Here is a 27,487-nt window from a genome sequence, read left to right on the forward strand (position 1 = left end):
TGCATCGGATGTGTGTCTTAAAAATCCGCAAAGTCATTGTCCCAACAATCCTGCTTCGGGGAACTCATTCTGAGAAAAATCACTGACCCGGCTCGTGGCCCTGGGTGCAGGGTGTGGAGGTGCTCTGCAACGGCTTCTCTTACAGTGGACAACAGCTGGGAGGAGCCTGGGTGCCCAGCGCCCGGGCCCCGGGTCGCCTCGCCCCGGAGCCTCCTAGGACGGGGCCGCCGGCAGTGCTGACAGGGGCTGTGCCCCTTTTCTATGTGAAAAGCTGTTGATCGTGGTAACTGGCTGAGTTAGAAAAGCGGTTCCGGAACCGTTGTGGTGTTCAGTGATACATGTTGTTACAGCTTTCTGGAAGGCTATAACAATGTATTTAATACCCAGAAAGCTGTACTTTTCCTTTCTCAATTTTAACTCACATGTATTTGCTAGTTTTGTGCGTTGCACATGGATTGCTTATGTCAGAGACTTTTATAAAAAGAAAAAGATGCTTGGGGATCCCTGGGTGGCTCAGCGGTTTAGTGCCCGCCTTTGGCCCAGGGCGTGATCCTGGAGATCCGGGATCGAGTCCCACGTCAGGCTCCCGGTGCATGGAGCCTGCTTCTCCCTCTGCCTGTGTCTCTGCCTCTCTCTCTCTGTGTCTCTTGTGAATAAATAAATAAAAAAAATCTTAAAAAAAAAAAGAATAAGATGCTTAATCTAGGAAGCAGTAAGAAAAAGGCAACTCAGTGAGTTCTGGATTTCTGACATGCATGGGCCCCTAAGAGGCAGAGTCCGGGCAGGGTGAAGGCGGTGGGGTGAGCCGGGGAGGAGCAGTGGCATGAGCCGTGGGCTCCCGTGGCTTCCAGGGCTGGCTCCATCCTCCGGCCGCTGCCCTTCCTTCCCTACCCCTCCTGTACCTCCCATGGTGGGTCCCTTGATCCATGTCCTATGCTAACCGAGCATGTCTTTTCCCAAATCCATGTTCAGCAGTGCCCCGTTCAGGACCTTGAGGTTGGCCCATTGGTGGGAGTATTTACACTACAGAAAGAAATACTACAGGCCAGTGTCCATTCTCCCCAAACCACCTGTTAAACATTGGCCAATACACCACTGTCCCACATGGTGTCCCCTTGACGCCCCAAGGACTCTGTGTGCATTGGGCGAGCCCAAAGTCTGAATTCTTTTCCTAGATTCCCCTGGTGCTGGCACAGGAAGGAACGTAAGGAATCCTCCATAAATTTGAATTACTGCGGAGAGGATCAGAGTCTTCCTTTTGTTGGTTGACCCCACTCAGTCTGGAGCTAGAGCTTCTGGTTGTTGAAGTGATACAAAGGGGCTAAGAATCTCAGTCAGCTTCATGCTGGCCCAGCTCTGCGACCGTGGGCAAGTTGCTTGGTCTTAGTTTTCTCTTCTGTAAAATGGGGTTCACAAAAGTACTCGCAGGATTGTATGGTTCTCAAGCTCTAGCATGCATGAGAATCAGCTGCTGACCCCCCCGCCCCGCCCTGAGATTCTGCTTTTAAGAGCCTGCATTTCTTTTTTTTTTGAAAGTTTATCTATCTATCTATCTATCTATCTATCTATCTATCATCTATCTATCTACCTATCTATCTATGAGAGAGAGAGAGCGCGCGCGCGCAGGGAGAGGGGTAGAGGGAGCTCAAGAGGAGAGAAGCTCAATCAGACTCTGTGCTGAGCGTGGAGCCTGATCTCATGACCGTGAGATTGCGACCTGAATTGAAACCAGGAGTCAGAAGCTCAACCGACTGAGCCACCCAGGTGCCACGGGAGTCTGCATTTCTAACAAGCCTGCCAGGTGACATGGCCATTGGTGGTCTGGAGTCTACAGTCAGAGAAGCTACAGAACTTGGCGCCTGGTGAAAGCCCTGGGGCACCTCACATGGGAAGCTTTGTATATGTGGACTCGAGGGCCTGGAAGCTAGGGTGCCCTGCTGAGTTGGGCAGACACCCTAGCTTTTGTCATCTCCACTGCCCATTAGATGAGCTATTTCTTGTCTTTGGGACTTTATTTCCCCTTCTGTGAAGTGGGTAAGTAAAGGCTTAACTTTGAGGGAGCAGCTGAGGGAGCATCCATAAAAGCCCTCTGGTGCACCCACTTGGGACGGGCACAGAAGGGCAGGCTGTGGCCCCTCACCAGTCCCCGGGGGCTGCTGACTCCCTGGGCCTTGCTCCCCCTCCGACAGAGCTTCGAAATACTCTTTCAGTAGATAAGAAAAGAGCTGTTTTAATTCACTTGGATGCCTGGCCTTTGCGATACTGTCTTTGCTTCTCCATTCCTGATTCCATTATCCACGAAAGTGGACATGTTGGGTGTCTCCGAGATATTCGATTTCCTCTTCTTTTCCTGCCCCGTGGCTGGGATGGAGCAGGCAGGGTGAGGGGTAAGAAGCTGGATGTTCACGTCTCTGAGCTAAAGCCACACTTGGAAACGTCCCCACTGGCCTTGTGAGTCCACAAGCTGGCTTCTGGACAGATGCTCTAGCTCCTCAGGGCCCCATTGCCTCATCAAAAAAGTGGGGATTTTGAAGACTTTCTCAGAGGGAGGCTGGAGGATGAAGTGAGAACCAGAAGGTGGGATGTGTGGCATGGTGCCTGGTGTCACCCTGGCTCAGTGAGGGTTGCCTTTCTCCAGGGGAGGGCAGTCCTTGCTGTGACCTAGATCTGTTCTAGGTGGACACATACCCAAGGGTAGTGGAAGGTGTGTGTGCAAATGTGCTCAGTATGTGTGTGCCATGCATAGATCCTTGAGGAAGGGGAAGCTGTATGGACCAGGATGGAGAAGGCCAATAGATTTTCATCCACTTCTTTGAGGATTTTAAAGTTGCATCCATGCCTGGTGAGGAAGAGAGCCCTGATCGATTAGCAATGTCTGCCATGGGTGTGGGATCAGGGAGCTGGGCCAGCTTTGCCACATGTATTCCATCTCTGGTCTAGTGAGAAACCACTGCTCTCACACTTAACAGCACATTTGAAGTATGTCACATCCGTCACCCTATTTTTCACATCATTGTCATCATTTTCATTTTTTAGGGAAGAGTGCTGGGATTGGCGCTCCTGTTCCATCCACAGATGTCTCCCGGTCCTCCACTTTTGGGGTGTGTGGTTGTGGGGTGATGATGGGACAGTTCGGAAGGGAGGGGAGATGAGCCAACCTGAGCTCTTGGCTGTGGCCACCAGATGGTTCTACATGCACCGTGGCTGGGGCTAGGAGGCAGTGATGCCTAAGGACACAGGGCTGCGACTGGGCCCTTCCTGGGGGTGGGGTGGGTGAATCTAATGGGAAAACTGATCTCACCTTTTGAGCTCTCCTGTCTTCACAAGTACAGTGAGATCTTCACGGTCACCTGGGAATCTGGGGGAGGGAATGCTGGCATGGATTGCGTGTTTACCTTGGGCTGTGTGCGTTAGGCATACCGGCTCATTCAGTCCTCTGGTCACTCCTGTCAGGGAGCTGGTTAGTATGCTGCTGGTTAGTATGCCCATTTCACAGAGGAGGAAACTGAAAGTCAGAGTGGATTAAGCATTTTGCCCCCAGATCTATTGGCCTGAATGTGGCAGAGCTGGAGGCTAGTCCCACGGAGCCCTATTTGAGGACCTGCTACTTGAACGCCTCCATTTTTTAAAAAATGATTTTATTTACTTATTTAACAGAGAGAGAGGGAAAGCCAGTGATCACAAGCAGGGAGAGCGGCAGGCAGAAGGAGAGGGAGAAGCAGGCTCCCCGCTGAGCAGGGAGCCCAGTGTGGGCCCTGATCCCAGGACCCCGGGATCATGACCTGAGCTAAAAGTAGACACTTAACCAACTGAGCCACCCAGGCACCCCGGAACTCCTTTGTCTTACAGCTTGTCTCCGGGTACCCTCATCTAGTTGGTCTGTCCCACCAGACAAACTCTTTTGGGTGACTTCTGGAAGGTTAACCTTCCCTGTAAGGATGGACCAACTTCTTTTCCTGAGTTTTTGGACTATTGCGGGGTCCTTCTGTTCCCACTGTTTGCTAGCTAAGCGAGGCAGAGAAAGAGAAGGAAGGCAATGGCAGAGTGAGGTCCAGGCTTCTGACCCCCCTCTGCCCAGGATAGGCCGGGGGAACAATCGATGAATAATTCTCAGGCAAGTTGCATCTTTTCATAGGTGCTTGTTCCAAAGCCAGTGTTGAAGGGGGAAAGTCAAGCATTGCTAAGATTGCTGTAAACATTGGTTTGAAGGCTGCCCACTTGGAGACCCACCCACACTCTCTTGATGGGTCTGTGAAACAGCTTTGCCTCCTACACTGGAACATTCTGCCGTTTGTTTTAAGCAAGAGACCAGGTGGAAGAAGGCTTCTGGGGAGGAGCCATGTGGTCCAAAAAATAGATTTCTTTAAATCCTAGATCTACCCTCCCAGGGGTGAGGTGCAGACCAACCGATGAGACGGGACACAGAGGCCTTGCCCTTGCTCTCGGGCTGCGCTCACTGGGGGAAAGGGCAGGGGGTCCTAACTGAGCCGCTTCAATTGTTAGTTTATTCCCATTCTGGCTGGTGGTCAGGGAATCGTGAGAGTGAAATAAACGGGTCTGTGATGTGACCTTGTTATGGGATCTCAGCTTCTCTGAGGGTCTGAGCTTGGTGCCCAGGGGACTGCCATGGGGGGTCTTGGGTAGTTTTAGCTTTAGCTGCAGAGAGCCTTTGCTATTTCCCATGCCGTCACTACCCCCCACCCCCAGACTCAACCCACTGCCTGGAGCTCATGGCTCCTGAGAGGACTCCGGACAGCATAGTGCTTGTTTTTTTTTTTTTTTTTTTGCACTTGACCCTGGTCATTTTGTCCTGAGGTCTGATGCTAGAGATGGTCATGGGCTGCATTTTACAGCATGTCTGTGTAAGTTGAGAAAAAAGCCTGGCTATGCCCTTTGTGCAAAAGAATGGGTACATCTCGCTCTAGGCATTCATAGCCCTGCACCACCACCCCATGCTGTGGGCTAAATTTCAACTCTCTCTCACTACCTCTGCTGGGCCCCTTGTGCAGTGCACAACCCGTACAGCTATACTCAACAGCCCTCCTTGCTTTATACTTTTTCAACTCCTTGAGATTGTTTAGTCAGGAATAGTGACACTCCCTTCCATGCTTGTCAATGAGAATCTGGGCTCTAGGTATCTCCTTTACCTTCCTTGGCCCTGGCTTGGTATAAGTGAGAGGGTTTCTTTCTTTCTTTTTTTTTTTTTTTTGAAGATTTTATTTATTTATTCATGAGAGACACAAAGAGAGAGAGAGAGAGGCAGAGACACAGGCAGAGGGAGGAGCAGGCTCCATTCGGGGAGCCCGATGTGGGACTCGATTCCGGGTCTCCAGGATCACGCCCTGGGCTGAAGGCGGCACTAAACCACTGAGCCACCAGGGCTGCCCGTGAGAGGGTTTCTTTAAAGATGGGCCCAGGAGAGGCAGCCATGTGCCCCTTGCTTGGTTCACCACCTCCACTGGGACAGGGATGCCTCTAGGCAGCCTCTGTTAGGCCAGTGTGCGCCAGCCTTTCCCTAAGAGTGGGATGATCACTGGGGCCAAGGACAGTGCAGGGAGGTCCCCTAAGATTTTGGGAACACCAGCCAGAGGTGGGGCCAGCTGAGAATCCTCTCAAAATAAAAGCCATTGATTTCGTGGTTCTTGGGGTACGTAGGTGGCTCAGTCTGTTAAGTGTCTGTTTTTGGCTCAGGTCATGACCTCTGGGTTCCGGAATCAAGCCCCACATCAGGCTCCCTGCTCAGCGAGGAGTCTGCTTCCCCTGCTCCCTCTGCCACTCCCTCTGCTGCTCCCCCTCCATGTGCTTTCTTGCTCTCTCTCTGTCAAATAAATAAATAAAATCTTAAAAAAAAATTAGTGGTTCTTAAACCTTTCTTTGGCAGGCAGGGGGTGGTCGAGGTGTTCTTAGATCTTTTCATTGAAAACCATGGATGCTTTTCCCAGAAAAATACCTGTCTGTACCCATGTCTGGAGGCTTACATCCAGGGGCAGGGCCTTCTCACATCCTTCACTGAGCGCCTGCACTGGTGTGTGGATTTTGGAGGAGGGAAGGGGCTTCCTGGGCCCTGCTGGCCTCCCTGGGGGCTTCCTCTGGCCCTCGGGCAGTGCTTGCTTCTGTTCATCTCTCTCATTCACCTCCAGACACCGTCTGCTGTCACACCTGTGCCTGAGCTTTCCTGCCTCTGACCTGCACCTTGTCTGCCAACACAGGTCCTGTCTGACCCACCAGCCTCCCTGGAGCAAGCGGCCCTGGGGAGGTGGCTTACGCAGGAGCCCATCTAGCGCCACTTGCCCCATGCTTCTGGATTTCCAAAGTCCAGAGGCCCAGCAGTCTTTGGGGTCTGGCTGGCATGTCACTGATGGCAAGGCCATCCTGGTGCACAGGGTTAAGCTACAGGCACTTCCAGAGTAGGGCAGTTGTCGTCACTTACAAGCCCTGCTGAGCTGGGGAGACAGGGTCTGTTGAGGCTCATGAGCTGTATACTCCCATAGGGCGATCAGATGGCCACCACCTGTGATCCCAGAGCAGAGAGAGAACACAGAGTGCTGATCTGTCTGGAGCCCTGATAGAGCTTCAGAATCCTACTTAACACACCCTAAAAACCGTGGTTAATACACTCTGTGCTCTCTCCAGTGTGAATGTAGGCCCCACACCCCCCATGTGTGTACATGCTCGCTGCTGCGCCCCAACCCTGTGTGTTCCTACTCCCTGTGTCCTCTCCCCACGCTTACACACTTGTGCCCACACTCCTTCCCTCTGTGTGCATGCCAGCCTTGTGCACCACCTCGCACTCACAAATTGCCCTCATCCATAGGAGCTGACGTCCCTGTGGTCCCCTTGAGATTGCCTCAGTGGGGCCAAACACCTTTACATGAAAAAGTTAGATTAAAAAAAAAATGAAAGAAAAAGTTAGAGGAAGAGTCTGGGGAAATCTCCAGAAAGCACCTAACTCCCCTGGCTGGCTGGGCAGCCCCTTTGGGTGTTATCCGTACCAGCCACTGTGCTGATAGAGTTTTCTCTGAGATGCTTGTCCCTTGGTGTCTATCATACCTGGGGATGGCTCAGGTGCCCAGGGAGTGCCTGCGGCCAGTGTGGACTCAGGGTCCTCCGGCCGGTGCCTGGCTTGGGCTGTCGGGAAGGCCTTCCTTCCCCCGTGCCTGCTGCCCCTGCCAGGTATCTAGCTATCGAAGAGACCAGTCTGGACAGAAGAGTGAGGGTCCGGCCGGAGGAAAGGAGAGCCTCTGTACATTCTTGGTGTCAGGGAGCGCAGAGCCTCGTGGTGGTGGCAGCAGGGGTGGCATCGAGCATGGCCTTTTCTCATTAGGAATGTATAGAGGAGGGGATCCCTGGGTGGTGCAGCGGTTTGGCGCCTGCCTTTGGCCCAGGGCGCGATCCTGGAGACCCGGGATCGAATCCCACGTCGGGCTCCCGGTGCATGGAGCCTGCTTCTCCCTCTGCCTGTGTCTCTGCCTCTCTCTCTCTCTCTCTCTCTCTGTGACTATCATAAATACATTAAAAAAAATTAAAAAAAAAAAAAAGGAATGTATAGAGGATGGTGTGTTGAGACCTTCTATGAACAAAATGTGGAGATAGGACATTAGTGGGGTGAATGCCGGCATCAGCTCGCCCTCCTCTTCCCACCTCTGCAGGCTTCTTGTACTGGGCAAGAGAGTCTGGAATTCCCCCAAGAACTCCAGAATGGGAGATGTCTTCATGGCCTTCCCATGATGGCCGAGGCCAGATCTTGGGGAGGGAAGGATTTGGCATTTGGGAGCCACCCCCCAGTGCAGTGATCTGGAAGGTCGCTTCTCAACCAAACCACATGGGGTGGGCCCAGAGTGGGACTGCTTGTGCTGATATCAGGAGTAAACTATGGACAGAGGGAGGATTGAGGTCGTGCATTCATGTCATGGTACCCGTGATTGACATGGTACCCTTAGGGACCCAGGCCGATCTTGCTGAAGGTGACCCATAGAATTGCCGCATGGTGACCTTACAAACTAGGAATGGCTCCTTAATGGAAGCAAAATACCTATAACTTAAAGTAAGTAAACGGTGGAATGTGACGGGAAGGGATTTTCAGGGGTGGCAGTGGGTGCTGTCCGCAGCAGCTCCTCTCCCGCACGGCTGGCTTCGGATCGCTGGAGGCCCCATCCACATGTGTTTTGGGGACTGTCTGCTTGGAGTCAGCTTAGTGGGTAATAGCAGTTTTGTCTGGTGCGAGGTCTTGATTCATATTTACAAAGCTGCATGTTTGAAAACCCACTCGCTGAGTAAAAGGAGCGCTTCGGCCCTGCCCCAGGTGGCCTCTGCCTTTTATTGTCTGGATTCTGAGTTTCTGCTCTCAGGACACAAACTTGGGAAAGACTTTGGCCTGTCGCTCCTTGTCGGGGGACGTCCCCCCCTTGGGCGCCGTCTGCGAGGCTCTGGCTGGGAAGCGGGACCCGGGACAGGTATGTGATGAAGGGGAGGGCCATGCAGAGCCGGCCCTGTGGATTCCCAGCGCTCTTCCAGCCCCGGCTCCTGAACCCCCCAGACCTGCTTGAGCCCCTGCACCAGATGACTCCATTGCCCCACGCAATCCTCCTTGCCATCGTATGGCTTAGGCACCTTTATTATCTAATTTTGAGATGGCAAAACTGGAGCCTAGAGGTTCAGTAATTTGCTCCTGATCGTAGAGCTAGAGGCAGAATCAGGATTCGAATCTAGTGTATGACTGTCGCCTGCCCTGCTTGCTCCTTGCTCGGCCGCCCAGCGCACTGTGTACCTGCCTTCCGTGGGGCGGGTTGGGGGTGCTGCTTGTCAGTCCCGGGTTGCTAGAATCCCGACAGCATCCTCTGTGTCCCTGTAGACAGTGGTTTCAGTATGCACCGGTCTGCCTTCCAGACACACTTGTGGGTTTTAGCCCAAACTTTGTATGTACTCCCTGTAGCTGTGTAAGACCTCAGGGACGTCACTGGCCTCTCTGGGAGTCTGAGGATGAGGAGTATATGCAGCCTGGGAAGCACGATGCCTGGCTCACACTGTGTGCCCACGCAGGACAATGACGGCATGCAGGGAACTGGGCGGGACCTGGTAGCTTCAGTGTGCACATGTGTGGAACTTCAGAGACCGTTAAATCTGAAAAATACTGTGTATGCACATTTTTGGCTTAAACAAAGTTCCATTTTACAGAGTCCATAACCCAGCTCTAATATTATTACATGCCCCAGACTGGGATTAATTCCAGGACAAGAGCTTTATTATGCCGAATAGAGTTTCTTCTGTGTTCTCATAGCACTTGGCCTCTATCTCCACCAGCCTGGTTTCACATGCTGGGGTACAGGGTGGTGGAGGCGCCCCATCCATACCCAGCCTCGTTTTGTGAGTTCAGCAGGGGAGTGGAGAGGTGATTTACTTTCTAATGTTACCACCCCATGACTACTGACCACAGGACCTTAGCATATGCTGAGGTCTGTCTGTGGGCCAGGTCTCTCAGTGTGTGCAACAGCACGCCATCCATGCCTCTCCAACCCCTGAGAGTGATCTTATCTGTTTCACAAACAAGCTCTCACAATTCAGTGGTGGCTTAAAGGGGCTCTTGGTGGAGGATAATGTCTATAGGATCAGGGAGAGGGTCTGAGTCTCTGCTCTCTTCCTGCGAGTGGTAAATGGCTTCGTTTCAAGCGGAATCTCTGATGATAGCTAGTGATCGGCTGTAGCATGGTGTAGAAAGATCCTGATGGTGCATCTGGCTCTAGGCAGTGCTGTGATTGATTCGTGATGTCTACTACAGACACAGCGGTGGGGAAAGCATACTGATCTAGCACTTACTCGCTGCTCAGGTTTTATTCTGATTATTTAACATCTCGGTCAAACCAATAAAGGCCTCTTTGTAGGCTTTACCCTGTTGCTCCTGGTTGTGGGCATTATAAGGACCCCCACAAATGATCCTTCTTCCGTGTCCTGTTCCCCACCCTGATGGCTTGTTTGTACAGCTTCAAAACTCACAGGCCCATCTCTGTTCTCTCTTTCAGTTGAAGAGGGGGAGGCCTCGGACTTCTCGCTGGCCTGGGATTCCTCCGTGACGGCATCAGGTAAATGCCCGATGGGGGGCTGCTGAGGGAGTTGCTGGGGGTCCTGGGGGGGGTGGGCTCAGGAACTTAGGAACCACCCAGCTGGTTATGGAAATCATATTTTTCATGTCACATTCCTGTCTCCAGGCCAGACTACCCCGTGTAACATGATTTTTATATCAGTTCCATATGGTCAATAAAATCTATTACATACGGAGACTAATATGCCCTATTCTCCTGGGGGACCACGTTTCCTTCTTGTGGGCGCATTCAGATGGGCCACGATACCCCCACTACACGCACTTTGAAGCTCCCTGCCGTGGGCCTCACTGTACATTCATTCCAGTCTAATTGCATAAAACCTCTTTAATAGGATGTTTAAATTCCAATTGAAATCACAGTCCCCAGACTTCCCCTCCCAGAAGGGGCTACTTTGTACTCCGAGGCCGGCAACCCGAGCCCATGCCTCTAGGGGGAGGTAAATAGGGGAAGTTCAGACTTGCGGAGTGTGTGGCCCCCATTGGGTGATGTGGGTGACTTGGCAGTCAGGGGACTTGGGTTTTCAGCTCTTTTCTGTCCTTGCAGAAACTCCTCCACGACTCAGTTTCCCCAGCTATAAAAAGAAGTGAATGGATAAAGTTTTTCTAACTGTAAAGTCCTGTAATTTGGAGCTGCCTATGGAGCTTGGGAGTAGAACTGGTTTTGGGGTCTTTGGGAGCCCCTGAGTGGAGAGTATGACTCTCCTGTTTGCTCGGAAATCCAGCCAGCACCTCTCTTGGCAATGGTCTTGGCTCCCCATCCAGCAGGTGCAGCCTCTCCTGCCTCATCCATGTTCCAGGATCCTGACCAGCTCATTCTGGATTCCTGGGGGAACTGGAGCCAGGTTGATCTCGAGGAATCTTGGGCCTGAGGAGACTCTGAGGGAACCATTTAGTCCAACCTCCTTGTCTTCTAGCTGGGGAATCTGAGGCACAGAGGGAACTTTGCTCCGGGTTGATAGTTCCAGAAATGTGGTGTGAGTTAGGCATATGAACATTTAACACTCAAATGGTTATACATTGGATTTGTGATTTTATAGCTGTTTGTGACTTACGATGATGCTAAAGTCATTTAAGTGAGAAAATTGTGTTGACAGTTGTAAGTGATAGTGCATAATGCTTGGGTTCAAGCGAAAATCATAAAGATGGTTTGCAAATGACCGAAATTTGCACAGAAAGGAGTGGAGAGCTGGCACTGGATAGAGCCTAGGTTCTTGGACTTATCCTGTGCCTTATCCTGTGCTCTTATCCTGTGCTCTTTCCAGCAAGAATGGGATGCTGCTTGGAGAGTCTGAAGGGTCCTCATTGGGTCCAGGCTGACTCAGGTTTGGGCACTGTTGTATCTACAGGTGCCTAGGGGGTGGGGTGACAGGGGCTTCCTCCATGGGAGAGGTGTTGTCTGAAGCCAGAAGGAGAGGGGTGGTGCTCAAATATTCAAAAGAGTTCAGGGTAAGGATAGACCTTGGGGTCCATATTGGGTAGGTTGGAGGAAGCGACTGTATAGCTCCTGTCCTGTTTCTTACTGTGCAGTGGAGATGCACTCCCTGTGGTTGGTGGAAACACAGTGAGATCAGAAAGCTCCATGTCTTATCCGGGGATCCTAATCCATGTGGGGGTGCATGCATTCAGGTTTCTGACATCTCTGAAAAGGATCCCCATTGTGCTCCCAACCCCCGAACCAGGAAAGTGCCCAGCGTGGTGTCCAGTTAAGGTCCTGCCGCCTTGCTGCTTTCTCCATGGTGCCAGGGGCAGCGAGAACAGACAGGAGCAGCAGGGGGGTGCAAGGAGGGCGGTGGCACTGGTTGTGGTGGGTGGACAGCTCTTCACGGGGGGCATCAGGTGCCCAGGCTGCATCTCTAAGGCTGTGAACTGTCCCTCGGTCTGCGATGCCAAGGGGCTGTGTGGGGGCCCTGCTGGTCTGCAGTTATCTGATGCCATAGCGGAATGGCCAGCCGTAGGGCCTCTCTGGGGCAGTTGGGCCGAGCGGAGCTTGTGGGATTTGTCACTTTCCAGCCAAGAGCTGAGCATGCCCCGTACGCGTGTGCAGGAAGAGGTACATGACTCTTTGTGAGTCTCCTCTGGTCCTCTGGGACTCCGTGGTGCCAGTCAGCTTTGGATTGTCTGCTCAGAGATGGGGAAGGGGGGGCCAGAGCGTCCTGGGCTTTGGATAATCCACAGCCAAGCGATGGATTGTTTTGTTTTCTTTGGCCCATTTTTGATGATTTTTTTACAGCATGTGCATGTGATAAATTCTCCTTCCCAATTTTGTTGGGCTGGGGCTCTGAAAATCAGCTTGTAGTGCCTGAGCATGGGACTTGTGAGATGAGGCAAATCCTGGGTGACAGGACAAAGTCAGCTTGGGAGGCAGCCCTAGATGTGGGTGATGTCACATGTTTTGAGCATTGACTTGGCACGTGCCAGGCGTGGAGCAAACACTTCACCAGCAGCAGCTCATTGAGCCATCACGACAACCCTATGAGGTGGGTGCTGTTTCCAGCAGCAGCTCCAGAGTTTCTCCATAGGTTGGTTTCGGGGCAGCCATCTGGTGGGGTACAGGACCAGAGGGCTGGTTAAAGCCGCTTTAGTATAACGCTTTTCATTAAGCTGAGAAAATGTCACTTGGCTGCATCAGAGAATGGGGGCAGGTGCCAGGGAAGATTATGGGGGAGCAGAGCCTCCCCAAGCCGCCCTTGGCACTGCTGCTGAGAATTGCATTCATTGGCCGATGGGGTAAGGAGGTTCAGAGCTGTACAGTAGCAGATCCACGGACCCCGGCCAGCAAGCTGGGGAGAAGGAGCTCGAACCCAAGTCCTCCTGCAGCCAGAACCTATGGTTTAAGCTTTGCACTGCCTGGCACTGGAGGTGAGCAATGAAGCAGAACCTGACGGTGTGGCATCCTGGGGGCTTCAGGACGGTCTCTGGCGGTATAGGCCATAGCGGCTCTTTGGCTCATCGGGTCAAAGGAATTCAGGGTGAGGTGGGCAGGGTGGGCTGAGAGCGTTTTACCAGGAGGAGTGCAGAGCTGTGGGGCACGGGGCAGCTCCTCTTCCGTGGGGGCCCGGGCAGCCGGGCTACAAGCTTTTCACGGTGCCCTTCCCCCTCGCCTGCTTCGCCCTGGCTGTGGGAGCATGATGGAGAGCTCCAATAAAGAAGCAGGATGCACAGTGTGCTCTTTGCTCACCTCTGGCCTCCTCCGGCCTCCCCTGCCCGTGGGGACCCTGTGGTCACCACCCCCAGAAACAACCTGGCCTGCTCTGTCGATGCCCTCGTGTCAGGGCCCTGACAGTGATGGAGAGCCTGGCCTGGCCTGCCGGGAAGATCAGCTCACAGCAGTATTCTCCGGCCTGGCCAGGGCTTACTGGAGGAGGGAGTGCCGGCCTACTCCTGCCTCTCAGCTCCTGATAGTGGAGCCCCAGGACGGAGCACTGCATTCAGAGCCTCGGTATGGGGCATGTAGTAGGGGTGGGGTTTTATTTATTTATTTATTTATTTATTTATTTATTTATTTATTTATTTATTTATTTTTTACGATTTTATTTATTTATTCATGAGACACACACATACACACACACACACAGAGGCAGAGACACAGGCAGAGGGAGAAGCAGGCTCCATGCAGGGAGCCCAATACAGGACTTGATCCCAGGTCTCCAGGATCAAGCCCTGGGCTGAAGGCAGGCACTAAATCACTGAGCCACCCAGGGATCCCCAGGTGTGGGGTTTTAAATCATTCCCCTCTGGATCCTATTTTTTCTCACTCATGAGAGGGGCACAAGGAGTACAATACGTTATAAGGGAATAATTTAAGTGTAATTCTGAACCTTTTTTTTTTTTTAAGATTTTATTTATTTATTCATGAGAGACACAGAGAGAGGCAGAGACACAGGCAGGGGGAGAAGCAGGCTCCATGCAGGGAGCCCAATATGGGACTCGATCCCGGGACTTTGGGATCATGCCCTGAACTGAAGGCAGACGCTCAATAGTTGAGCCACCCAGGCGTCCCTTCTGAACCTGTTTTGAGCCACAGATGCCTTTGAGCATCCAGTGGGAACATTTTACGTGTGATTTCAGGGGAGTTCGTAGGTTTGAATGCCTCAGAGATGGGAAAGTCTTTAGTGACAGCCCCGTAGAGGTCCTGCGTGTCCCGAGGCTGGCCCATGGCACAGATGAGGCAGTAGGCTGGGCAGAGGCTGTGGTGAACTGCAACATAGGCCTTGCTACAGGGGCAGTAGTCCCTCAGCACCGGCTGACTGTGCCTGGGCACCTGCATCAGAACTGCCAGATCCTCTGAGGTTTTCAGAGAGACCAGAAAGCTGGATTTTTGTATGAAATCATCAGATTCAAGAAATGTAGCAACTCATATCTTTTTAAGGTGGACTCATTGAGATACAGTTTCTATAGCATAGAGTGCATTCGTGTGAAGTGCGCAATTCAGTGGTTTGAGGATATTCAGAGATGTGTATCACCACTACTGAGGTCAACTGAGACCATTTTCATGACCTCAAGAAGAAGCTCTGTACCCCTTAGGTATCACCTATCTTTCCATCACTCCCAGCCCTTAAGCAACCACTAATCTACTTTCTCTATAATTGGAATCATAGGATATGTAGTCTTTATTGATCAGCTTCTTTCATGTAACCTAATATTTTCTTTAACGATTTTATTTATTTTAGAGAGAGAAAGAATGAGAGCACAAATGAGGGGAGGGGCAGAGGGGGAGGCAGAGAAGTGGACACCCCACTGAGCAGGAAGCCCAATGCAGGGCTTGATCCCAGGATCCCAAGATCATGACCGGAGTAGAAGCCAAGAGTTGGATGCCCAACCAACTGAGCTACCCACGCACCCCTTGTGTAGCCTGATATTTTCACTTGATCTTAGCTAAAAGGCCGAGAAGCAATGTAGCCTGATATTTTCAAGGTTTATCCAAATCGTAGCTTGTACCAGCCCTACATTCTTTCTGATGACTGAATAATGTTCTACTGGATGGATAGACCACATTCTTCCTTATCTGTTCATCTGTTAATGGGCGTTTGGGTTGCTTCCCACTTTCAGCTGTTGAGAATATGCTGCTGTGAACTTCTGTGCACCAGTTTTTGCTTGAAGACTCATTTTCAGCTTTGGGGGGAGGGCATACACCTAGGAGCAGAATTGCTGGGTCATGTAGTAACTCTCTGTGTAACTTTTTGTGGATCTGCCAGACTTTCCCACAGCAGCTGCACCAGTTCATGCTCCCACCAGTAACGTGTGGGAGTTCCAGTTTCTCCATATTCTCACCAACGGTTGTTATTTTCCTTTTTAAAAATTAAAAAAAAAAATTATTTTACCCTTCCTAAATGTGAAGGGGTATCTCATTTTGGATATATATATATCCACGCACACACACATATTTATATATGTATATATTATGTATATATAATTTATTTACTTTTAAAGATTTTATTTATTTATTCATGAGAGACATAGAGGCACAGACACAGGCAGAGGGAGAAGCAGGCCCCCTGTGGGGAGCCTCATGTGGGACTTGATCCCAGGACCCCAAGATCATACCCTGAGCCGAAGGCAGACGCTCAACCACTGAGCCACCCAGGTGTCCCTGGACAATTCATATTTAAAAACAACAGCAACAACATTGCCCAGGTCACAGAAAGGCCTCCACCAGCTGGCTTCAGCTGATCTTCCCTTCAATGTTTCTTCTCACTTCCCTCAAGTCCTTTGGAATGTGGTCTCCAAGTGGCAGCCACCAGGATAATTGTGAGCCCTAAATGTGAACTCATAGTGAACCAACTTAACTAAACTGAGCTTTGCCTCCCTTGCTCTGGTCCCCAAGCCTGATGTGGGGCTGAGGGGACTCATCTTCTTAAAACTCTCTGGTTGTAGCGTCATTGGAACCTCCCACCTCTCCAGGCCGGGTTCAGGACAGGTTGGGCTTCCCTCCAACATGGCAGCTCTGGCGTGGGCTGGGGGATGCAATAGGAGGAGGGTCTAGGGGTGGCCCTGAGGTGGGAAACAGTTAGTCTGTTGACATACACTCATTGTAAATGCTTGGGCAGTTTAGTCAGATTTATTTCTGGTGACAGACACTCGGGATTGCAGAGAACCACTCAATATAATTAGTTGTTTGTGATGGCCCTAGACCCTATTGGTGTAATAGGACATTTGGGCCTTCCTGTCACCTGACAGATCTCATTGTCCTGGTTAATGGAAAGATCCATCCCATTTACAAACTTCTGGGAGCCATCCCTCCTTTTTGGTGCTTTTCACATATAGAATCTGAGGCACAGGGATGCCTGGGTGGCTCAGCGGTTGAGCGATTGAGCCCTGCATTGGGCTCCTCATGGGGGCCCTGCTTCTCTCTCTGCCTCTCTCTCTATGTCTCTCATGAATAAATAAATAAAATCGTAAAAAAAAAAAAAAAAAGAAACCGAGGCACAGAGATGCTAGTGACTTGTTTTAAAGTTACACAACCAGGGATCCCTGGGTGGCGCAGCGGTTTGGCGCCTGCCTTTGGCCCAGGGCGCGATCCTGGAGACCCGGGATCGAATCCCACGTCGGGCTCCCAGCATGGAGCCTGCTTCTCCCTCTGCCTGTGTCTCTGCCTCTCTCTCTCTCTCTCTCTGTGACTATCATAAATAAATAAATAAAATTAAAAAAAAAAAATAAAGTTACACAACCAGGAAGTGGCAGGGTCAGGATTTGAACCCAGGCAGCTCATGCATGAGTGTAACACCAAAACTGTAAATAAATGGCAGAGCTGCCTGTGAGGATGTTGTCCAGACTCTTCATTGTAGTGGGAATCCGTAGGCTTGGTGAGGGACTCAGCTGTGTGCCCAGTGCTCTCCTGGCTCAGGTGAAAGAGGCTAACTCGGGCCAGGCTTCCTGGTTTTTTGCCTGGAAGGAGAGGAGGTGCATGTTTTGAAGGCCTTGTACACGTTCCCATCTCAAAGGCCAGGAGAATACCATGGGCCAGACTCTCTGTGGGGACTCCTCCACGCTCAGCCCCAGATTGCCTCGCTGCTGGGCCCCCTGCTCACGACTGTCCCCGGGTGTTGGGCATGGGTGCAGTTTGCAGGGGAGGCTGGCAGTAGGGCTGCAGGTTCTGGGACCTGCTCGGGGGGGATATTAGAGTAGCATCTGGGTGGCTGGTATCCTGGTGGTGGGTGGGGGGTTGCCTTAGAGAGGGTGCTGGAGGCCTGTCCTTTCCCTTTCATTGTGGCTCTGGGTGTGTAGTGGGTTAGGGAGAGTGGTCAGGGTCCTCACTCCTGACAAAGGTAGCAGCCTCCCCTCCACCCCACCCCTGCGGCCCTTCACCCTGAAGTTCTGACAGTGAAGCAGACAGAAATGTTTGGAAGACTGGGCCTTTTGCGCAGGGAGTTGAGGCCCCTCCATGCTGCCCAGCCTGTACTTGTGAACCTTCTCGGAGCTATCTCCCCACCCCACTTGTGTTTTCTTAGAGTGCATATTTATTATTTCAACTACTTCCTTAGAAACTCCACCTACAAGCTTGCGCCTTATGCTCCTGCCTCTTCTGTTTCTCCCGCCCCCTTTCCAGCTCTGTCCTATAAAAGCAGGCTTACCTAGATAAACAGGATGGTGAACGGGCCGCAGATTCCGTGTAGCTCCTGCCCCCGCCGCTCGGCCCGAGCTTTATGTACCCCCTGGACCCACGTGGCCTTCTGTCTTAGAAACTGCATCGGGGTGACTGGGTGGATGGGCATTCACTTCCCTAACTGCCCCCGCCCTGTCGCACATGTGGACTACTTTTCATTTTGGGCTCTTGTAGATCATACTAGGACTAGGACCTTGGTGTAGGTGCTTGTTTGCTACTTTGGAGATTTTCTTAGGGGCTCCCAGTGCCTTTTGACTTTTTCGTTCGATCTTCACATCAAGGCTGGAGGAACTTGGAACTCCCTCTTCCTCCCCACCCATCAGTAGGGTCCCTCACTTGAGTTCTTTCTGGAGTGACCCTCTACCCTGGCTCATGGGCGAGCCCAGCCTGGCCCCTCTGGCCATGATGCAGTGGCTGATGACAGAGGGCCTAGGCTGCCTGTGGCCCCCGCTAGCTTGGCTGGTCCTGTCCCCCTCTTGAGCTCGAGCCCCCAACCCAGTCATCCTCTCAATGTGGGCCAGGGGACATTTTAAAAGAGCAGAAAAGGTCTAAATAGATGTATAATTTCCCGGCATTTTAAAGACTTATGAAATGCGTTTTTATGTGGGGCCAGCTGGGGAGTTTCTCATTAGCTCGGCCGGGGCGTCTGTGGGGAGTTGAGCTAAGTGGAACCAGGCAGGCTGGGCAGGAAGACGCGGTGGCCCCGAGCTCACCAGGGGAGCGTGGCAGGCATGCGCCCGGCTGGTCTGCGCCTCGGACTCCCGGCCAGGCCAGCGGGCCTGTTCCTTTGTTAGAGCTGCTTCCCCCGGCACAGGAGGCCTAGAAACCTTCAGGGGGTGACTGGAGCTGAGAGGTGGCCACTCTGTTACCATGGTGAGCAGTCCACGAGGTGTAGGGCATCTGTGTCCTGCGTGCACATGGAGGCATGTACTTGTGTCTGTGCACATGCGTGTGTGTTCTGTGTGTGCCCAGGTGCTACAGCCCTGACTCAGACCCCTGGGGACCCCAGGGCCTTTGCACCCCTCTGTACCATTTCTGGGCCCCTGGGGCTGACTGAAACCAGTTGTCTGGGAGGGGGAATGTGGCGTTTCCTGCCCGCCCTGTCCTCTGGTTCTGGACTAGCCAGGGAACCCTGCTGGCCTACCTTCTAATCACTTCCTCTGTGCCCTGTCTGCTATGAACACGTGTGTGCGTGTGTATGTGTGTGTGTGCTGGCGCCTGGGGTGTGTGTGAGGGAGCGTGTGTGGTGTCTCTCTTTGGACTCCTCATCTCCCCCCTTGGCCTGGCTGATGGTTTCGCTGGAGTGAATCCACGGAGTGGGGCTTGTCTTGCTGGTTTTTACCTCCCGAGTGGACTTGGGCTATCTCAGAGGCAGGGACTCTGTCATTTGTCAGTACCTGCAGCCTGGCACACAGCAGCCGCTCCGCCATCCCGCTGCTGCTCCCAGCCCTGCTGACGTGGGGCAGTCCACCTCAGCGAGCCCTGGGTCCCTGTCGCCTCTCCTGTGTGCTGGGCTTTTCAGGGGGTGTCAGTAGGGGGAATTTAGTGAGGGAGGGGCCGGTCCTGGTTTCTCTGAGCTTGGGTGCTCCCTGAGGTCAGGAGTCCCTGCGGTGTCGGCCGTTCCCTAAGTCCTGAGGACCCCACTGGTGGGCAGTGGAAAGCAGCGGTTCTTTGGTGACTTGAAGCCTGGCTATGAACCAGGGCCATAGTCGTGTGTGTGTGTGTGTGTGTGTGTGCGCGCGCGTGCGCGCGTAGGCGTGATGATGACATCACTCCTTGTGACTCTGGGGACGTCTCCCTATGCTGCCCAGGTGTGGTTAGCGCCAGCTCTGCTCGAACTTGAATGTGCATGCACGTCTGGTGATCTCCTTCAAGTGTGAATTCTGACTCAGCAGGTCTGGGTGGCGCCCGAGATTCTGCATTTCTAACCAGCTCCAGGGTGGTGTGGATGCTGCGGGACCATGAAGCACTCCGAGTGGTGAGGGCTTAGAGGGCTTGAGGAGTTAAGCTCTCTTGCCTGCTCCCCTTGACTTTTGCTCTAGCTGGGCCCTCTGCCTGTGGAGCTCATCCTTCGAAGCTCAGCCTAAGTGACACCTCCTCCCAGAAGTGCGCCAGGATAGCCTTGTCATAATCATCGCACCTTCCTCTGTGCCCTTTGGCCTTGGAGACTGCCCTGGTCTGGCCTTCACTGCCTTTTGCTTGGTTATGACTTCCAGCTGGACATGCCCAGTTCCCTTGCTGCTCTGCTTGCTCCTTTGGGCAGTGACCACGTATGATTCCCTGTGCTCCCAGAGCCTAGCCCTGGCTTGGTTACTGGCAGGTACCTGGCAAATGTTTGCCAAGGTGGAGAACTTCACCTCTACTTTTGTCTGTATTTGCCCTTGGCAGTCCAGGGCCAGATATCTGTTCACTTTTGGAGCAAGCGTTGGGTTTGAGGTCCAGACACTCAGCAGCTCTGTGATGCCTTGAGTAAGTTACTTAACTTCTCTGTGTGTCCATTTACTCATCTAGAATGGGGATAATTATCTTCCTAGGCCATTGTGAGGATTATATGAGGGAATCCACAATCCACATGGCCTTAGCCTTTTAGGGTGGCACCTGGTGCTCTGTACTTTTATTTTTGCTCTTGGTAATGCATTGATGGAAGCTTGGACTTGAGCTTAGCTCTGAGCTAAGGTGGCAGAGGAAGCTCAGATGCCACCAGACCCTGCACCAAAATCTTGGCTGGCGATCTTTAGGCATCACCACAGTGGGGAGGATGAGGTTAGGACTGAGTCCTCACTCATGCTGACCCTGGTTGGTGGGGGCATTGCTTGTTTCCTAAGTGGAGAAGGCTTCGGTGGGGGTGGGTAGCAGTTGAGGGGTTGGTGGGCAGGGTCTGCTCTGAAAGGCAAAGGCCGTGGGGATGTCATATGACCAGGCTCCTTCCCTGGGCAGGGCTTGACGCATCAACCGTGCAACCCTGGGTCGGTGCCCAGGAGGAAATGGCCAAGGTCAGCCCAGTCATGCTGCCTGGCTGCTCCTGGCTTCCTGGGCGGGCACTCTGCAGGGCCCAGCTCCTGGATCGGGGATGGTCAGCCGGCGTCCTGCTGTAGGCTCTGGGTGGCCCAGTGTTGTCTCAGCTGACATTCTCCTAAAATCTGTGAGTGTGCAGGCAGGTGTGGGTCTGTGTGTGCGTGTGCACACACACACAAATACACACCACTCCATGTGTGTATGCATCTGAACCTGGCTAACTGATGCCTTTTTGGTTTGAAAAACCATTATTTTGCCCACCCTGATAATTCTTTTCTCCTTCATTGTGGTCGGTTGCTGTAACTGATGGCTGCTGGCCATACTTGGTGCTGGTTAGCACAGTAGATGGATACTGAATCCAGTAAATAGGACACGTTGCTTATGCATTTCTCCTTCTTACAGCTAAATACTTTGCAAAACCTGCAAGCTTGGGGAGGCAGGGGCAGTGCCTGTTTTGCTCACTTTTATATCTTCAGCAACCAGCTATTGCTACCAGCAACAGTAGTAACAGTAACAATGAAAATAATAACAATCTAGTGAGCATTCAGTGGTGCCAGACATGAGGCTGGGCTCCAGCACATGTGATCTCACTTTACCCTCCTTAGCCACAGCTGGTAGGAAGTGTTATCATCTACATCTCACAGATGAGCAGTTGAGGCTCAGAGAGGTTGACAGCCTGGTACAGGTTTTCAGAGCAGGTGGGGCCAGAGCAGGGATTTGAGCCTGGGTTGGTTTCATCGGAAACCAGGGCCCCCTTCTGTCATTGCTAATTCAGTGACCAGGACCCAGTGGAGATGTACTGTGTGTGTGTGTGTGTGTGTGTGTGTGTGTGAGGACGCACGAGAGGATGTGCTAAGAGCCCTAATGAGGTCACAATCGTGACATACCGCTGGGGCTGGACAGAGTTTGCCAGGGCCAGTGTGGGAATGGGTGACTGCTGGCGGGCATAAGCCTGAGAGCGCCCCTCAACAGTGATGTGTTGACTTACCAAATATTGTGGGTGCAAGTGTGTGCACACACGACACACACAATCACTTGCTCACAGACATAAACACATGTGCATACACCTTCACACACTTGCACGTATACCTGTACTCACAACACACGTACACACATATTCACATGTTACTCCTCCACCCCCCCTGCACACACACATTCATATATGTGGCCCTCCATACCTCACCTATGCCCTAACACGCACACATATGCTCACAAACACAGGCATGTACACACAACATGTGCACGCACTAACTTGTGCCCACATGTACATGGTGCACATGTGCACACACTTAAAATGTGTGTACAAAGAGAGATGTGTGCACACATGCACCCCACCCCTAGGCTTGCAAATGAGCAGAAAAATCCTGCTTCTGGGCGGTCTCTCTTCAAGGATGGGGACTGCCCTGCAAGGATGGGGACTGCACGGACTGCCCAGGTTGACTTTGTGCTGGCTGTTTTCTCTTTTCTTTCTTTGGTTTCTTTGTTGTGCCCTCAGTGCCTGAGACATAGTTTCCGTCCAAAGATTTGAACCCCTGCTGTTGGGCCCAGTGCTGGGCTGACCCGGGCGCAGACAGACCCCAGTGCCCATCTGTCTCTTCGCCTGCCTGGCCTGCTCTGGCCCACGTGCGCCCCCCCACCAGCCCCAACTTGGACATGACTTCATTTCCACCCTGCACCTGCCACTTTAAGAGTCCAGAGGCCTGGTGGGCCTGTCCCCAGGGTTGGGCTGAGGGAGGCTGGACAGCTGCGGGTTGGGGGGAAGCTTTGTTAGCTCCCAGGGGCCTCTTGGAGCCCAGGCAATGCTGGGGAAACCGAAACAAAGACCGACAATGGCCTCCTTCCCTCCCTGGGCGGCCTCGGAGCAGGGCCTGCATGGGCGGCCTCTGGGGGCCCCTGTTATTTCCTGTGCTGGCTGCGGGGCTCCTCGCCAGCCGCAAATGGGCAGGAAGCGGGGCAGGGCATCTCCTCCCCACCCGCTGGGCTGGCCCTCATAGGCCAGAGTAGCCGCTTCTGTGAGCAGGGGGCCGGCACGACGTGCCTTCTCCACCGTCTGCTGCTCCAGGCCTGCGTGGCTGGGCCTGCCCTGCTCAGGTCTGCCCGGGGCCTCCCAGGAGGGGAAACCCGACCCGCGGCTCTGCTGACCTCTCCCTGCTGCAGACCCCACATGCTCCCGCCATCTGCCTGGAAGCCGAGTCTCTGCACCCCTAGCCTTCGTGGCCGGAGTACTCGCCTCACAGAATCGGGGACGAGGCAGGGCGGGGAGCATCGTATTGGTTGTTAATTCATCTGGGATTGTGCTAAAAGCTCAGATTTAGTAATGTGGTTAGGGGTATGTTGAAGGCTAAGGTCAGGGTTAACTTTGCCAAGCCCTAACGACTAAAAAAACCAGGAGTCAGAGCGTGGATTTTGAAGCACAGACCTTTGTCTCAGTGCTGGCTTCCCCACCAGTTTGTTCAGCACCTGATTAGCAGGTGTCCGTTAGGGCCAGCGAGGCCCCATGGATGCAGTGGTGTCCGGCTCCGCAGGACTCACATTCTAGAGTGAGGAGACAATGAGCAGCACTCTTCACTTAGCTGCGAGGATGCCCTTGACTTAGTTAATTGCCTTCTCAGGACTCAGTCTCCCGATCTGTAAAGTGGGAATACTCGATCCCTAGCATGTGGCATCCTTGCAAGGATGAACGAGAACGTAGATGTTATGTGCTCAGCGTGGCACACAGCAAGCACTCATAAATGCTGGCTTTGGGTATTATTAATGAGACAAGATGAGGTGGCCTCTACATCATTGGGCAGCTGAAATAATAGATGAAAGAACTAATTATGTCCGAAGCCCAAGGTAAGGGTCACTATGCAGGTGAGCTTCCTGGCAGCTCAGGCCAAAAGAGAAACCGGACAAAGGGCAGCATGGCTGGCTCTTTCTGATTGACGCACTGGGGACGGACACATGTTTTTCCCTGGCACTAAATGCTGAGGAATTTACTGTGCGGATCCTCATTAATCATTGAACAAACAACAGCCACTGTCTCAGTAACAATTTGGCACACAATACAGAAACAACTTTCCTAGAGTGCTTTCTTAAATTGACCTTGGGAGAATGCTCAGGGCCTGAGTGCACACCGCAGCCATGAACTTACATGCGGTGCCGCCTGGAGGGAGCAGGGCAGAGCCACGCTGTGTCCTGGGGCAGCTGCTCAGGTTACTTGCCTGGTTAAGTGCGATCGAGCGGAGGGTCTTCCTCCCGTGTGGGACCTTGAAGAGCCCTTGACATGCCCATGGTTGCTGGAAGTCTTCGGGAAGGTTCCCCAAACTTTTGGCTTCAGAAACTACCCCCTCCCTGTTTTTGAGGACCACCGATCCCCAGCTCATGAAGTCTTTTTAAAAAAATGTATTAATTTTATTTGAGATAGAGAGATGGAGAGACAGAGAAAGAGAGCATGTGGGAGAGTGCGGGGGAGGGACACAGAGGAGAGAATCCTAAGCAGACTACCCCCCGCCCCGCCCCCCGAGCATGGAGGCTGACACAGGGCTTGATCTTACGACCCAGAGATCATGACCTGAGCTGGAAGCACGAGTTGCATGCTCAACCAACTGAGCTCGCCAGGTGCCCCCCCGCTCATTAAGTCTTGGGACACAGTTTGGGAAGCTCTCTTTGCATCCTTAAGTTTGAGCTCAGTGGTTCAGAAGACACGTCATTGCCTACTGTGGCCCCTCTGGCCATGGTTTGTGGACTAGACTTGATCCTGGGGGTTTCACCCAACAGATCTCATCCTTTGCTCCCTTTTTATAGGTTTTTGTGTTTACTCATTTTATCCGAGGAGGGTCTGGCCTCTGGGGGGAAGCGGGGATCACAGTCAGGAAAACTGAAGCTCAGAGGTGTTCAAGGACTCAGGGCCTGGGCTGACTCGGGGTCTCTCTATAGACACATGTGCCTAAATGCACACCCGCGTCCCCAAGCTCACTCACACTTAGCTGCTCTTTGTATGTATGGACACTGCTCTGTGCCTGAGCTATAAAGTCCAGCTGGAGCCCCCTCCTGGCCCTTCCCCCTCTGGTTGGCAGGACTATGGGCTTGGCCCCAGGAAGGCCCGCCGGTGGCCACTTGCCCCTGTGTCTGGCAGGCACCCCATGGAGTTTCCATGGTGAGCTCTCCTTTGGGGGCCCCTGGGTGGGACTTTCCATCTGGGTGGAAACCTGACCCGTAGGCCCCGAGCAGGAGGAAATGCCTTCCCCAAATGTGGAGAGGGAAAGAAAAGAGACGGCCAGCCTGGGATTCCAGCCAGAGCCCCTGACTCCTGCAAAGCCATGGAGCCTGGGGGACCCCAAGGGGCCTGGGGTGGGGCTGCCGAGGACCCACCCCTTAGGGAAGAGTTGTTTTGGTGGCCGGCTGCCACGTGTCCCTGTGGCTCTGGCCTGGAGTTCTCCTACAGAGGCTGGTGCCTGGCTAGGATTTGAACTTGGCTCCCTCTGTCCCCAAGGCCTGCGTGCTTGTCACTCTGTCCTCTCTGTCCTTTTTTATTGTTTTTATTTTATTTTTATTTTTTAATTTTTTTGTCCTCTCTGTCCTTAAGAGGGCATTTCCACAGGCAAATTCTCTTCGAACCCTTGAAATAGCATTTTGATCATAGGGTGTGTTCTCCTTTCCCATAGGCAGACATGGAGCCTCCGAGAGGAGGCTAGGGGTCTTGCCCAGTGTCACACAGCAAGTTTGTAGCACAGCGCACCTGACCCCACCTGCCTACCTTGGTCATTACTAGTTTATTTAACTTCTCCCAGTTAAGGTGCACATTTGCCCAAATAAAGAAGGGAGTCGGGATCCCTGGGTGGCGCAGCGGTTTGGCGCCTGCCTTTGGCCCAGGGCGTGATCCTGGAGACCTGGGATTGAATCCCACGTCGGGCTCCCGGTGCATGGAGCCTGCTTCTCCCTCTGCCTGTGTCTCTGCCTCTCTCTCTCTCTCTCTGTGACTATCATAAATAAATAAAAATTAAAAAAAAAAAAAAAAAAAAAAAGAAGGGAGTCGGCAGTTCCAGTCACTGGGGCTGCTGAGTGAGCCTGCGATGTGGGTGGGACTCTGCTTCCCTCAAGTGGTGGGGTGTCAGGTGGCCTCGACTCTGGGGTTTTGAGATGGGTGTCTCCCTTCCTCATGCCCGATGCAGGAGCCCAGCACCTCGTGGCCTTGATCCTCATGTGTGTATCTCAGGGCAGGTGACCCACTTGCCTCGGAGGCTGCCTGGCATGCACCCCCTCTCAGCCCACCCCCGAACTGAGTCCCCACACAGGGCGCTAGGGCAGGGCCCGAGTCTGACCCACAGATTTGCAAAGGGACTGCAAGGGGGAGGGTGGTATGTGGGTCTGCGTGCAAGGGCAGGGGTGTATGTGGAGGGCTGAATGGTCTCCGTCATGGATGTTCTCCTTGGGGCTCCCCTGGCACCCCCAGTCCAGATCTTGGGGCAGACCCCCTGGGGCTGCCTATTCTGGTTGAGGCAGAGTTTGCCTAAAAGGAGCCTGTGCAGTGCTGAGAGACTGGCCTGCCCCTCCACACCCAGCCTGGTGGCCCTCTGGCCAGGCGGCACCCTTCTTTCCCTGGCCTGGGGGTGTGGAGGCAGGGACCAGGGTGCCTTGGCCTCAGGCTTTGCGGCATGATGGCCTTCAGGACTCAGGTCAGGTCAAGGCCTGGGCTGGTCGCTGGGGCAGCAGACAGAGCCAGCCTGGGGAGTGGGGACGGTAGGAACCCTAGACCGGGAGTCCAGAGCCCCAAGCTCAGGGGCCACCAGCAGCCTTGGGAGGTCATGGTGTCCTGAGGCACCCATGGAGAGTCTCACTGGTACATGGAGCTCAAGAGTTGAGGTGCAGGTCAGGGGACTGCACAACTCCCAAAGTGGCCTCTTGCAGGACTTCCCTCCTGTGTCCCCTGTCCTCATCCTCGCCCCTGCTCCCCGCTGGCTGTGCCCCTCCTGGGATGCACCCACCCCCTGCCCGCTCTTTGCCCTCTGTGCAGCCTGTGCACACGTGCCTCCTGTGTCTGTGAACCCCTGTCCTGTCCTTCGGGGCCTGGAAGAACTGATGCCGGCCCGTCCCTATTCCTTAACTTTAACTGTTCATCGGCTCTGCCCCCCTTGCCACTGCGGACTGCTTTCTCTCCTTCCCTCCTTCCCTTGTAACCCAGCATGGCTCAAGCTCTGCTTCATTCACTGACTGGCAATTCCTCAGAATGTATATCACCAGGAAGTTCTGTTGAGTGTCTGACCACCTCCTCAGTTGCTGTTGGATGAGCGTCAGTGCTGGCATTTCAGGACCACCTGTTGACACCAGTGATGGCTGGGAGCCTGTGTCCCCATGGGCAGGATCCCAACAGCTTGCATCCTTTCAGCCACAGGTGTTACTGAGACCCTACTAGGTGCTGGGTGCTGCCCTAGGTGGTGAATGGGCTGACCGAGTCCCTGGTTGTGCACGTGCTGGCATGCTGGTGCGGGGCACCATGCTGGCAAAGTCTATGAACAAATATGTCATGGGCTTCACTGGGACATGACCGGCAGAGTGGTCAGTTAGAGGGAGATGGGGTGGTGAGGAGGAGGGGGCACCTGGAGGGTGGTCAGAGAGGCCTCTGTGCCCAGGAGGGGCATCTGAGCAAGAGAGGGTGTGAGCCGTGCAGAGGGCTGGGAGCAGCGATCCAGATGTTCCTGCTGTAGGGACAAGCTGGGTCTGCTGAAGGGCAGAAGGACTGTCCCTGTGACTGGACTAAAGGGAGCCAGGGGAGAGGGGCAAGAGGTGAGGCC

General features: G+C 53.2%; 1 protein-coding gene across 3 annotated transcripts in view; it reads left to right on the plus strand.

Moving 5' to 3' along the window:
* The window catches only part of ZNF423 (zinc finger protein 423), a 334,231-nt gene that overhangs the window by 53,138 nt on the left and 253,606 nt on the right, over positions 1-27,487 (plus strand). For all 3 annotated transcript variants that reach the window (XM_072827124.1, XM_072827126.1, XM_072827125.1), the window contains exon 2: positions 10,017-10,076. In XM_072827124.1, the coding sequence (XP_072683225.1) occupies positions 10,017-10,076 (60 nt within the window). The remainder of the gene's footprint in view (positions 1-10,016; positions 10,077-27,487) is intronic.

This window comes from Canis lupus, chromosome 5, assembly GCF_048164855.1.
Source record: "Canis lupus baileyi chromosome 5, mCanLup2.hap1, whole genome shotgun sequence".
NCBI lineage: Eukaryota > Metazoa > Chordata > Mammalia > Carnivora > Canidae > Canis > Canis lupus.